Source organism: Phacochoerus africanus, chromosome 7 (genome assembly GCF_016906955.1).
Source record: "Phacochoerus africanus isolate WHEZ1 chromosome 7, ROS_Pafr_v1, whole genome shotgun sequence".
In the NCBI taxonomy this organism is placed as follows: domain Eukaryota; kingdom Metazoa; phylum Chordata; class Mammalia; order Artiodactyla; family Suidae; genus Phacochoerus; species Phacochoerus africanus.
Window position 1 is genome coordinate 86,256,028 of NC_062550.1, and position 13,668 is coordinate 86,269,695.

Genomic DNA, 13,668 nt, shown 5'->3' on the forward strand with positions numbered 1-13,668 from the left:
TGTCATTATTCACAGATGATATTATTGTAAGAGCCAGACTCCACAAATTTTTAGAATAAAAGTGTTTAGCAAGCTGCTGGATCTAAGAATAAGAGCCATATCAGAAATCAATTGGATATTGATATACCAGCAACAATTAGAAAAAAAAATAGAGACAGAATATGTCATTTACAAATAAATCTAATAAAATTATAGAGCCTGCACAGAGAAAAATGTTAACTTTATTGAATGATATTTGAGTTTATTTGGAATAGGAAGACTCACTTCTCTCCAAATTGATCTATAGATTTAGTGATTCTAATTAAAATTCAGGAGGTTAGTCTTTTTTTTTCCCCCCATAGAACTTGGAAAACTGATTTCAAAATTTTACTTGAAAAACAACAGTTCATGAATACACAGGATACTCCCAAAGAAAAAATAAGTGTGAGACTTGCCCTGTTAGATGCCAAATCTTTAATAAAATTGGAATGATGAAAACTGGTTTGGGTGCAAGGAAAGGCAAATTGACCAAAGGAGCAAGCTAGAGAAACAGACTCAAAAGCATATAGAAACTTGACAGATGATGTAGCTGTTAAAGGGAAGGCATGGGCTATTCAATAAACTGGTTTCCACATAGGTGGGGCAGGGGGAAGTAATTGGATCTACCTGTCACCAGGCACAGAAATAAATTCTAGATGAACGAAGACTTAAAAATGAAAAATAAAAACCTTCAAAGTTTTGCATTTTTATGACTTCAGAATAAAAACAAATTTCTTTGAAGATACAGAAAACCAGTCATAAATACTAACAACCCTCTGTATATAAAGACCTACAAATCAACAAGAAACACATAGCCCAATTGAAAAATGAGCAAGAAATGCAAAAGGATATTTTAAGGAAAAGGAAATGCAAATGTCCAATAAGCATAACAGGAGCTTAGTATTATGAGTGATTGGAAAAATAGAAGACCCTAAAGAAATAACAATTTACGCCCACTATAATGGCAAAATTAAATCTGACTATACCAAGTAATGATGAGTACATTGAACAATGGGACCTCACTCTGTTGGTGGGAGTATAAAATGGAAGCCAATTTGGCATTACATCATCTAGCCTATGAGGGAGCGACTACACACTAGATACTTTGTAAAAACTTTTAGCATAGATGCACCAGATTAGAATACTCATCGTAGCATTGTTTATACAGGAGGTAAACTGAAAATAACTCACATGTCCACAGACAAGAAAATGAATAAATTGTGGAACAGAGGCACAGTGGATTTTACAGCAGTGAAAACGAAAGAACTATGGCTACATGTAATAATCTAGATTCTCTCAGTGACATAACGCTAAGTAAAAAAGTGAGTGGCAGAATATTACACAGAATATGGTACAACTTTTTGTACTTAGAGAAGACAAAACTAGGCAGGGTTGTTTAAGGGGACACATATATGTGGTAACAAAACTTAAAAAATGGGAGGGCCCAATGATTCACATAAAATTCAGCATAATTTTAAAAGCTATCTCTGAATAGGAAACGGGGGGGATAGGTCGGAAAGAACATCCTGAGGAGAGTCAGTGGGTTCTGGTAAAATTCCACTTCACAAATTAAGTTGTGTGTTCTTCACGTTTCGTAAGTTACACATTCTTTGGCATTTCATTATTAAAATACTATGAAAAACTTAAACTTCCGTTACAAAAAGAAACTGGAAGGTGCCCGGCCTCTCATGTACCAGCCACAAATGGCGCCCCGCAAGGCGCTCTGGGTAGTGGTCTCTCGTGGTCTGTCGCCCATGGGGGCGGAGCCGCGGGGACGCTGCACGCACGCGCCCTCCAACCAGCCAATCAGAGACGCCCCTGGGCGAGACGTGGCAGGCTTTTCTCAGGCACGAATTCTGAGTTGCCTCAGAGGAGCGTCGCTGCATCGAAGCGAACCCCTCAGGTGAGGCGCCGGGCCGGAGGAGGTGGGAGCGGCGGGGACGCCTGTCGGGAGACCTGTAGTTGTGGTTCTCTGCTATTGGGATGTTTTTCAGGCGTGAGGAGGGGAAAGTTTGTCCAGCGCGGGTGTCCCATCCAGGTTATTTGTCCGGTTGGTTGTTTTTGACCAATGAGGTAAATCTTTCCCGCTGGCTCTCCCTGAGGCCTCTGACAGGAATGTGAAAGCGGTGAAGCTGCCTGTGGGCAGGGCCGGGAGCTGGCGAGGGACGGGCGAAAAAGCGCGGGCTGCGCGGTTTGGGACGCGACGCCGGGCGGGTGGACGCGACACCAGTAGGCGAGGAGGGTGGGCCCTCGTTTGCGCGCCCCCAACCCGCAGAAATGATTCCGGGGATCTCAGGGCTTCCCTTCTCTGGTCCTCAAGCCCTGGGTCATGGCAGTCTTAATGAACGTCGTTCTCCGTGACCCAGAAGGCAGAACGTTTTGGTGTCGGGCTCGTGATCGATCCTGTCAGGAGCTCCGATTTCCCTGTGGGACTGAAAGGCAAAATCTAGATTTGCCTCAGTTTAGTCAGGAGCTGGCAGAGTGGGGGCTTCGGCAGGGAACTCGCCATCCCAGCACCGCCGCCTCCCCCCCCCCCCGCCCCCGGGGTCAGGGCGACAGCGGCATCTTTTTTGTTAATTTTTGGCCCAGCAAAATAAAAGAAGAGACTCTTAGGATCAGCTAGGATGATCATTATTTGATATCTCTCATTTTGAAATTTGCCAATTCATTTAAACGGTGTCTTTGGATTCAGGTGTTTTTTGTTGTTGTTTTGTTTTTTTTTTAATTTAGAAAAATGGTGCCTTCTGGAAGAAAACATACCGGGAAATCTGGAAAGCCATCCATGGAGGATCAGGTGATAAGACCCTATGACTTTGAGAAAGAAGAAAAAAAAGATCTGAGTGGTTCAGAGGAGGATGTCATTGAAGGTACCATATAGCTCCTGTTATTGGGTAGTGATCATGTCCTGCAGTTCATTTTTGAAACCACTACATTTTAAACTACAATAGAACTTTGCTTATAGAGCATTTTCATGTACTTCATGCTTCTCATTTGGAGTTAGTGAAACGTATGTAGATTTCTCACTTTTGCTTGTCATTATTCCCAAAATGTCTGATAAATTATATGGCTTTTTATGACATTAACACAGGAAGACTTGCAAAATTGTTCATATAAAATGGTCCTGGATCCTGACTTAATTCCATCTGACCTGCAGAGAAAGTATTCTATTTATTTATTTTTATTTTATTATTATTACTGTCTTTTTTTTTTGCCTTTTCTAGGGCTGCTCCCGCGTCATATGGAGGTTCCCAGGCTAGGGGTCTAATCGGAGCTGTGGCCGCCAGCCTACCCCATAGCACAGCAATGCCAGATCGGAGCTGAGTCTGTGACCTACACCACAGCTCACCGCAAATTGGGATCCTTAACCCACTGAGCGAGGTCAGGGATCGAACCCTCAACCTCATGGTTCCCAATCGGATTCATTAACCACTGAGCCACCACTGGAACTCTGAAAGTATTCTATTTATATGTTTGCTTTAAAAACTTGTCTTAGCAGAAAGCCTAAAATATCTCAAAATTAAGATATTACTCCATTAAAAGTGACCAAAATAGCATACTTAATATCAAATATTTTTCTTTTCATTGTCAATGCAGGGAAGACTCCAATACTTGATAAGCATGGGAAAAAAAGGACTTCTACAGGAATAGTTGAAGATTTGGGGTAATATTCGCAAACGATTTTTGCCTGTTAGATAAAACACTTTAAGAAAAATCTGTTTGGTTGTCCAATGAGTATTGTATGTACTACAATGAGTGTGTGATATTTCCTCCAAGACAAGAATGATATTTTATGGAAACTTAAAAATTTTTCATGCAATTTTTCGCAGGGGTGAAGTACAGAATATGCTGGAAAGATTTGGAGGTATGTTTTAGGAGATACTTATATTGAAAATTGTTTTAAACCATGTAACTTGAATAATAGGAGATGATAATCAGTGGACTATGAGACTTATTTAAGGCTATTCTCATATGAACGATTTTGCACAGTATATGTGATCCAGCTTCACAGATTTCCTTACTAACCTTTTCCAATTATTGATCTGAGAAGTGAGAATGATACTGACAGTGGTGAGGCAGGAACGGTGCTTTTATGTTTTATACATGTGTGAGTTTAATGGATTGTGGAATCATAGAACAAAAGTGGATGGGGAAAAGTATCCTTTTTATGGATCTTCATGGACTAAGTGATACAAACACACATATCTGTATAAGTCGAGTTTTTATTTTCTCAGTTATTTTCAGACATTCCTGTGTTCTTTAGGAAGAGCATTATAAATTGATGCCTTTAAAGTACCTCTTTACTATTTTTACATTATGTGGTTGAGAATTAAAGAATTACTGAGAGATGTACAATCAGATAAGAAGTTCATAAACTTTAAACTATATGTCAAATATCAGTTATATTTACTGTGTTTAGGGAATAGTATTCTTAAAAGAGTCAATATTTGGTTCTTCTATGGATTCATATAATCGAGTCTTTTTTGAAAGCTTTGCCTTATTTGATAGTAGCAAAATGCTTGTTTTATAATCTGTCAATAAATTTATTATTATTGATGCATATTTGAAGTAAAAAGTATTTATATAATTGTGTAGGTCACCTAATCATGGTTATTGAAAAATAACTGATGGTAGATTCATATACATGTGTTTATGTTTAACAGAGCATTACTTGAAGTAGTAAAAAATCTTATGAAGTGTGTACTTATGGGTAAAAATGTCCAATAAAAAGCTCCACAAAAGTATTTAAAATAGGGTTCATGAATGAATTTATCTAGATATTTACTTAAATTAAGGTTTTCTATGCTTGGTTGGTCTTTGTCTCTTTTAGTAAAAAAAAAATACTTAAAAGTATCACTGATGGTATTTTAAAAATTTTTATTTTTTGTCTTTAGGTTTTTAAAAAATTACCATTATTAAAGTATAGTGGATTTACAGTGTTTTGTCAAGTTGTTTTACAACAAAGTGACCCAATCACACACATTTCCCCATGCTGTTGCATTCCAAATGTAACAGTTTGCATCCAGAAAACCTCCCAAATGCCCATCCATCCCACTCCCTCCCCTTCCCCTCTTGGGAACACCAAGTCTGCTCTTCTTGGCTATGATCTGTTTCTGTTTTTTTCTTTGTTATTTTTAGATAGGCTTCTCTGTTCCATATTTTAGATTCCACAAATAAGTGATATCATACAGTATTTGTCTTTTTCTTTCTTATTTCACTTAGTATGAGAGTCTCTAGTTCCATCCATGTTGCTGCAGATGGCATTATTTTGTTGTTTTTTTTAATAGCTGAGTAGTATTTCATTGTATATATATACCATATTCTCTTAATCCATTCATCTGTGTCATTGAACATTTAGATTGTTTGCATGTTTTGGCTATTGTGCATAGTGCTGCTCCGAACATAGGGGTGCATGTATCTTTTTCAGTGAAAGTTTTGTCTGAATATATATATATATATACCCACCAGTGGAAATTGCTGGATCAAATGGTAGCTCTATATTTAGTTTCCTGAGTACCTCCATACTGTTTTCCATAGTGGTTGTACCAGTTTACATTCCCACCAACAGTGAAGGAGGGTACATTTTTCTCCGCACCCTCTCCAGCATTTGTTATTTGTTGATTTGTTAATGATGGCCATTCTGACTGGTGTGAGGTGGTACCTCATTGTAGTATTGATTTTCATTTCTCTAATAATTAGTGATATTGAGCATTTTTTCATATGCCTGTTGGCCATCCGTATGTCTTCTTTGGAGAAATGTCTGTTTAGGTCTTCTGCCCATTTTTCAATTGGGTTGTTTATTTTTTTGTTGTTGAGTTGCATGAGTTGTTTGTATATTTTGGAGATTAGGCCCTTGTCTGTTGCATTGTTGACAAAGATTTTCTCCCATTCTGTGGGTTGTCTTCATTTTTTTAATGGTTAACTTTGCTGTGCCAGCTTTTGAGTTTCCTTAAAGTCCCATTGATTTATGTGTGTCTTTATTGCCATTGCTCTAGGATATCCTTTTTTAGATTTCTAAAAAATAGTATTATGTTTTATATAATGTGTTCTAACAATAATTCATCTAAATGTGTTCTTTCAGTTAGAAAGTATTTTATAAATTAAAAATTCCAGCCTTTATTAGTGTTTTCTTATGGAGAAATTAGTCTATTCTTGAGACCTTTTTTTTTTTTTCATTTATTAGCTCTTTTTAGTTATCTCTAGTTTGGAAAATCAGAATTGGGATAATAAAAACCAAAAGTTTTTTTCTCAGAAACAAAAACCAAGCAAATAATCTTGATTTTTGATATTATCTCTATTTTAAAATTTGATTTTAAATCTTTCTAAAACTCTTAAACCAGCTGTATCCATATTTATTTGAGTATGTGGGAATAAAATAACTTTCTTCCACATTAAATTTAATGAATCTTTATTTTGAACATAGCTGATATTAACAAGGCTCTTCTTGCCAAGAGAAAAAAACTAGAAATGTACACCAAGGCTTCTCTCAAAACCAGTAACCAGAAAATTGAAAATGTTTGGAAAACCCAGCAAGAGCAAAGGTAAGGTTGTTCATTTTTTTTCACTGCCACAACATTTGTATCATTCCTTAGTATTCATTGGTACAAATTATGAAAAGTACTATCATTTATTGGGGTTTCTAGTAAGAAGTATATTTGGCTTGATTTTCCTCTAGGTCCTTTAGTCCTATAACCTCATTCCTTCATAGACTTGAGATGTGTTTCCTAGAAATCAATAAAGATGACTTTTTCCCCTTTTAAATAACAATTGAGTTTTTGCAAGTAATTTATATTCATTCTAGAAATATACTAGCTGGATAAAAAGTGTTATTTAAAGCATTGGTCTCAATGATAGTTAACTGTTTAACAATGTAGAAAAGGGTCTATGTATTATAATCCATTTATATATTTTAGCTCAGTTAACTATTTTGTACAAAATCAGTGTGCCAAAATGGGGAAAAATTGAGATATTTCTATTTTAAATACAAATATAATAAGTATAATAGCTTCACTGGATCTATGATAACTTATATTCAGTAGGAGAAAATGAAAAATAACTTGCTTGGAGATCAAACAAACTTTTCTGGGAGTTCCCATTGTGGCTTAGCAGGTTAAGAACCCAACATAGTGTCCATGAAGGTATGGGTTCAATCCCTGGTCTTGATCAGTAGCTTAAAAATCCAGCATTGCTGAGAGTTCCCTTCGTGGCGCAGTGGTAATGAATCCGACTAGGAACCATGAGGTTGCGGGTTCGATCCCTGGCCTCGCTCAGTGGGTTAAGGATCCGGTGTTGCTGTGAGCTGTGGTGTAGGTCTCAGACGCGGCTTGGATCCCACGTTGCTGTGGCTCTGACATAGGCTGGCAGCTACAGCTCTGATTAGACCCCTAGCCTGGGAACCTCCCATATGCCGCGGGAGCGGCCCAAGAAATGGCAAAAAAAAAAAGACAAAAAATAAATAAATAAGTAAAAATCCTGCATTGCTGCAAGCTGAGGCATACGTCTAGATTGCAGATGTGGATCTGGTGTCAGTGTAGCTGTGGTGAGGCCTTCAGCTGCAGCTCTGATTCAACCCCTAGCCTGGAACTTCCATATGTTGTAGGTGTGGTTGTAAAAAAAAAAAAACAAAACACCAAAAAAAACTATCCCTCAAGAAACCAAACGTACTTTTCTGGAACATGTGTATATACAATAAAACTTTTCTAGTTTTTAAGAGCTAAAGCACATGAGAGGTCTTTTCTGTTAGGAAAACAAATACCCCTGGAATCAGCATAAATCATAATTTTACTTGACATCTGAAAGTTTGCTGTTATTGCCTTTTATTATAGTATATCAAATATTGTTTTTAAAGTTTTTTCCATATTGATATGAAATATAGCTGTATTCATTATGTTTTATAGGCAGAAGCTTAACCAGGAGTATTCTCAGCAGTTTCTGACTTTGTTTCAGCAGTGGGATATAGATGTGCAGAAAGCTGAAGAACAAGAAGAAAAACTAGCTGTTAGTATCATGCTTAACTTTATAATTTATCATTACTGTCAAGTAGGAATGGAGAACCTAGAACTGTAGCACACCCAGGGAACTCAGCCAGGTTCCATTACCCCTTGCTGTCTGTGAGTTTGTTTCTGCTGAATGGTAAAACAGAAGTATAGGCACATACCATACTCATAAAAGCTGTGTTGGTCTTTGCTTCCTATCTAACACGTTAATATGAAGTTGGTTATTATTAATACCATGTAGAAGTTACAGTTATTAGTAATGACAAAATCTAGGGTATGAGTATGTAAGTGGATAGCTAAAGTAGGGTGAAAGATGAAAATCATTGGTGGAAAACAAGCCAAGAAACTGAAAGCCCAGTATTATTGGAAGGATCATCTGTGTTGACACTGAAAGCACCAAAAATTAAGACATGTTTTGAGTGTTGTTGAGATTCCTTACTCAGTGAACTGGTAGGATTATTATATTATTGTTGTATATAAGTGATGAACACACATTATCTAACCTCAGTCATAACAGTTGTTAAAACAAAATCTTAAAAATAGTAATTTAAAACTATTCCTTTGAAGTTTAATGAATTATTTTTTGCTAATTTTCACCCAATTGTTATTTATCACATATTTTTTCTTTTATAGAATATGTTTCGCCAGCAACAAAAAGTTTTTCAACAGTCTAGAATTGTTCAGAGCCAGAGACTGAAAACAATCCGACAGTTATATGAGCAGTTCATAAAGGTTTGTTATATTAATACATTTCTTATAATTTCTATGTGGAAGTAGTAGATAATTTTTTTCTAAGTTTAAGGGGAAAACATTTTACTTACACATTTTAAATTCTTAACTATTTTCCATTTTGAATTCATTGTTTTTAAGTGCCAAATGCTAAGTGTTACCACTTAGTGTAGGACTTTAGTACTGATAATTGACTCCTCAATCTCCCTTATTCTTCACATCCACACTACTGCCCTAGTTAAGAACTTCATCATTCTTTGCTTATGATATTAAAACTCTTAACTGATTTCTCTGTTCTCCAACTCATCCTTCATGAGTCTGCCATATTATCTTCCTAAAATGGTGTATCTCGTCCCTTCTGAAAAACTGACAGCATCTCATTCTAAATGTTAGGTGTGGAAACACCCCCCCACACACACACACATATAATCCTCTTTTATGTTTCAGTTACTACAGTCATCCATTAGTGCCATCCCTCTACAAAACTGCTTTCTCTGAACTCACTTTGCATTTTCATGCTTCTGATTATGCTCTTGCCTGAGAATACTTTTAACTCCTTTTTACTTACCCGTTGAAGTCCTATTCTTTTGCTAATTAAACTGGAATCAATCCCCATTTTCTACTGCAGAGCTGCAGCAAGTTGTGTTTCTATTCCTATTATAAAATTCTGTTGTTTGTTTCTTTCAATGAGAACGTACACTATTGTACCTCCTTTAATAATATTTGACTCATGTCTGACATTTTTTTATTCCTTCAGTGGATAGTTTGGTTTTCTGTATTACTTAGAATATTTTTATCTGAAATAATATATAATATTTGAATATTAAAAATTTCCTACTTTTGAAAATTAATTGTACAAGTTTGAACCTGGGGTGAAAAGTGGTGATTTCTAACTGAACTAGCCTTTTGTGTTTTAGAGTATGGAGGACTTAGAGAAGAATCATGATAATCTACTTACTGGTGCACAGAATGAACTTAGAAAAGAAATGGCTATGTTGCAAAAAAAATTATGATGGAAACTGTAAGTTATAATTAAAATTGAAAAAATAAGGATTAATATAAGCAGTGAAATATTTTATTTGCTGAAATATGTATAACACTTATCTAAAATTAAACAAATGTTTAATATCTCCTTTCATGTAACAGCAGCAGCAAGAGATGGCAAGTGTTCGAAAGTCTCTTCAATCCATGTTATTCTGATGACTCTTTGAAGGAAGAACTTGAACCTAAGTAATATGATACAATTATAACATTAGCTAAGATGCATGTAAGTCTTCAGCATGGTTTAAAATTTCAGTTTAAAATATTACACTGTATTGATCATTAGCTTAATAAGTACATGACCTCTCTTTTTGTTAATCTCCAAATAAAATATGAAGTTAGGTGAGTAGGAGCAATTCCTAAATTACATGTACCACCAATCTTCCAACTCTTTAATAGTGCATTTTTCTAATACTTGTCACTTAACTTATAGCAATAAAGATGATTTAATTTCAAGTGTTGGCTTCAGAGTATTGGTATCACTTCCAAAAGGTAGAAAGCACAAGTATATAGATGGTTAATGTTACTCTTCTCTAAGAAAAAAAATACCAAATCTATTTTATATGTACATCCTTTTGCACATATTCATTAAGTTACACAGCCAATTCTAATGAAAAGATTTCAAAAGAAAATATATTCTATTGACTTATCAAATTTATTAAAAGCAACTTAAGTTTCCATTTTGGAATAAATTAAACTGCTAAAAACCATTAACACAACCAAACAAGATCTAAAAATATCAATATTAAGGCATGGATTTGTGAATGTCATTTCTACAAAGACATCAAAATGCCATTTAATTGGGTTTGGTCCACAATTAAATGACGCATGCCCTTAGTAATGATTTAGAGCATATCATTAATATACCTATTTATTTATTATTTCTTTTCATGGCCGCACCTGCAGCACATGAAGTTCCCAGGTGAGGGGTAAACTCTGAGCCACAGCAACATGGGATGTGAGCTGCATCTGCAGGCTTGACTGAAGCTTGCAGCAACACCAGATCCTCAACACACCGAGTGAGGCTAGGGGTTGAACCTCCTTCCTCAGGGGCACTGTGTCAGGTTCTTAACCTACTGAGCCACAATAGGAACTTCCCTAATTATTTATGGTTTAAGTACTTCATATCTGTCTTTAAATTACCTAGATTGCTTTTTCAGTTTTAATATTCAGTAAATATATGGAAGTTATTAATACTCATTTCCAAACTTGAACAATTAATTCTTATACCCTTTTAAAATGTTAATTTTTAAACAAAAACATATGAAATACTTGATTTAATAAATGTTAAATTGCTTTTGAAATGTTTAAAATTTCTGAGTTAAACTTACTATTTTTACTGAATCATTCAAAACAAAAAAATATGCTTAATAAGAGAGAAGAGTGACTTTCTCCTTTTTTTCCATATTTAAAATTCTAGTTTTTGTCCCACAACCTACCCTAATTTTAGCTTTAGGTTTTCCAAGTTTTTAAAAACAAATCCTTATAGATTCTCTATTTCTAACAGTAATAACATACAGGGAGAAATCAGTTCTCTACCATTAACAAATATCTGACATTAAAGGGACAGTTTACCTCCTAAATTGTTGCATTTTGTAAAGGATTTCCCTTTTAACCCAAAATACACGTTGGACTATAAATCTTAAGTACCATTCAAATTAAAAAGTCATATTGAATTTATCAGTTGTTTCGGAGGCAAAATATGTACCTCCAGAGTATTTTCTGTATACTTAATTCACATAAGTACATATTTTTCCTTTTAAGGAATATCAGCTTTCACTTTTTAAAATACATCTTTTACTTGCTTAGATACTAGTACATGTTCATTACTCCTTTAAAAAATTATTTCATCATATGGTTTATGGTCTACAAAACTACTGGATAAAATTACATACAGGTAAGATGGGAATCTGAGGATCTGGGTCACCAAAGATCTTTGTGATAGTTCTGTTACTCATAATGAGCAATGTAAGTACTTTGAAGTGAGAGTGGAAAGATAAGAATCAGGAAATGGAGTTCCCATTGTGGCACAGCAGAAACGAATCTGACTAGGAAGCACGAGGTTGCGGGTCTGATCCCTGGCCTCAATTAGTGGGTTAAGGATCTGGCATTGCCATGAGCTGTGGTGTAGCTCGCAGACACAGCTCAGATCCTGCGTGGCTGTGGCTGTGGCTGTGGCCAGCAGTGTAACTCTGATTTGACCCCTAGCCTGGGAATCTCCATATGCTGTGGGTATGGTCCAGAAAAGCAAAAAAAAAACAAAGAAGGACAAAATATACTTAGTGGTTGAATGACATACTTATTTTACTCCCCTTTTACCTCAAATGAGTCAAAGTATACTTGAAATAGCTTTAGCTGATACTCTAAAGATATTTTTGCCATGTTTTCATAAATTACTAATTTTCTTATATATCAATTGTGCTTTAGCTACTGTTATTTTGCACAAAAGGAAATGTTTAATGTCCACTTTTTTGTGACAATGAAATTTTAACTCAATATCAGGGAACAAGCTACTCTCACTATATTCTAAAGTGGTGAAGACAAATTCCTTTTACTAACCACAAATTACAGAAAATCCGAGTAGCCCCTTTTAAATTCTAACTGGTATACTAAAGCAAGTATTTCCTTTTATACACCAGTAAATAACATACTTCTTTTGAAAGTGGCTAATAAAAAATTTAGAACATCATTTGACTTAATAATTACATTATTACAATCCATACACTTATGCAATATTATGAACTCACTTGTCAATTTTTCGCAATCAAAGCAAGCATTACCCTCAAGATGACTAAAATCCTTTAAGTCCTGAATTTTTATGTAATTCTTTGGCAGAGAAAATCCCATGTGTCTCATAAGGATTTCTGAGACAAAGAGATTGCTCTTTAGAACTAGAGTTGTTCAGTTTCTTATTAGAAAATTGAAATTTCCTTGTTTGGTTTTGTTTCCAATTAATTTATAGATTGTATTACTCTCATAATACCTGTGATCAAAAATGTTGATAGACAATGAGGGCTCTGCAACTGAAATAGACATAATGGAATCTATAGGACTTAATGTTTTATATAAAATATAACCTTATTTGATAGTATACTAGCCTCCTGCAAAGGGGAATTTCCTTCACTCATAGGTTCCCCTAACTGCTTCTCCTCTTTTCCTTGGGCTATTAGTCAATATGCTTGTGAACCTGTTCAGGTGCTTGATGACATGAAGTCTTGAAGATACTTAGATGAAGATGTCTTGAAATTTGCAGGCATAAAGCACTAAAGTACCTTATCATATCAAGTGAAGAAATGACCTTTAGAAACAAAAAAAGAAAATATAAAATGGGTTATAGTCTGTCTTTTCTGAAGTAACATCTATTTTTCTGTCCCCACCTCCTAATCTTAAACCTTAACCAAAAATTCTTCACTGAAAATATTAACATTTTATAGTTCATATTTGGACCTCACTATAGATCTGTAGACTATGCAGGGTATCTCACAGTTATAGAAACTGAGGCTCAGAGTGGCAAAAGGCCTAGACTAAAATATAAAAGCTGGACAACAACAGAACTCAAGTCTTTTGACTCCACATTCTTTCAATTTCCTGCTCTGTAACAAACCAACAAATTTTCTATTAGAAGGGACTGTCAGTTTTTATAATGAAATCATTCCATCACATAATTTTCTTGTTCCTTATACCTTTGAGAATAGTTATGAGAAAGTAAAGGTCTAGAAGAGACACCATAGTTGAGGGGAAGCACATGCAAAATTATGTTCTTTACAACATTAAGAAGGAAGCACATTACTTAAAAACATTTCCAGACATTGGAAAAGTTCGGTCAGAAAAGAAGAGCCTTGCAGCTCTGCCAATGGAGAGGGAATTCTCACCCATGATGGCAAAA

General features: G+C 35.3%; 2 protein-coding genes across 2 annotated transcripts in view; one reads left to right on the forward strand and one right to left on the reverse strand.

The window, feature by feature from the left end:
• The first annotated feature begins 1,871 nt into the window (after positions 1-1,871).
• Positions 1,872-9,991, forward strand: SYCP3 (synaptonemal complex protein 3). Its single transcript, XM_047788179.1, is given in 10 exon segments — positions 1,872-1,921; positions 2,749-2,885; positions 3,613-3,679; positions 3,846-3,880; positions 6,440-6,557; positions 7,914-8,013; positions 8,646-8,744; positions 9,659-9,746; positions 9,749-9,762; positions 9,888-9,991. Coding segments are annotated over 9 exon segments (708 nt in total). The 5' UTR covers positions 1,872-1,921; positions 2,749-2,752; the 3' UTR covers positions 9,942-9,991.
• The window catches only part of CHPT1 (choline phosphotransferase 1), a 42,846-nt gene continuing 38,972 nt past the window's right edge, over positions 9,795-13,668 (reverse strand). The window contains 2 exon segments of the mRNA XM_047788178.1: positions 9,795-9,967; positions 12,970-13,080. Coding sequence (XP_047644134.1) covers positions 9,923-9,967; positions 12,970-13,080 — 156 coding nt within the window. The 3' untranslated portion in view covers positions 9,795-9,922.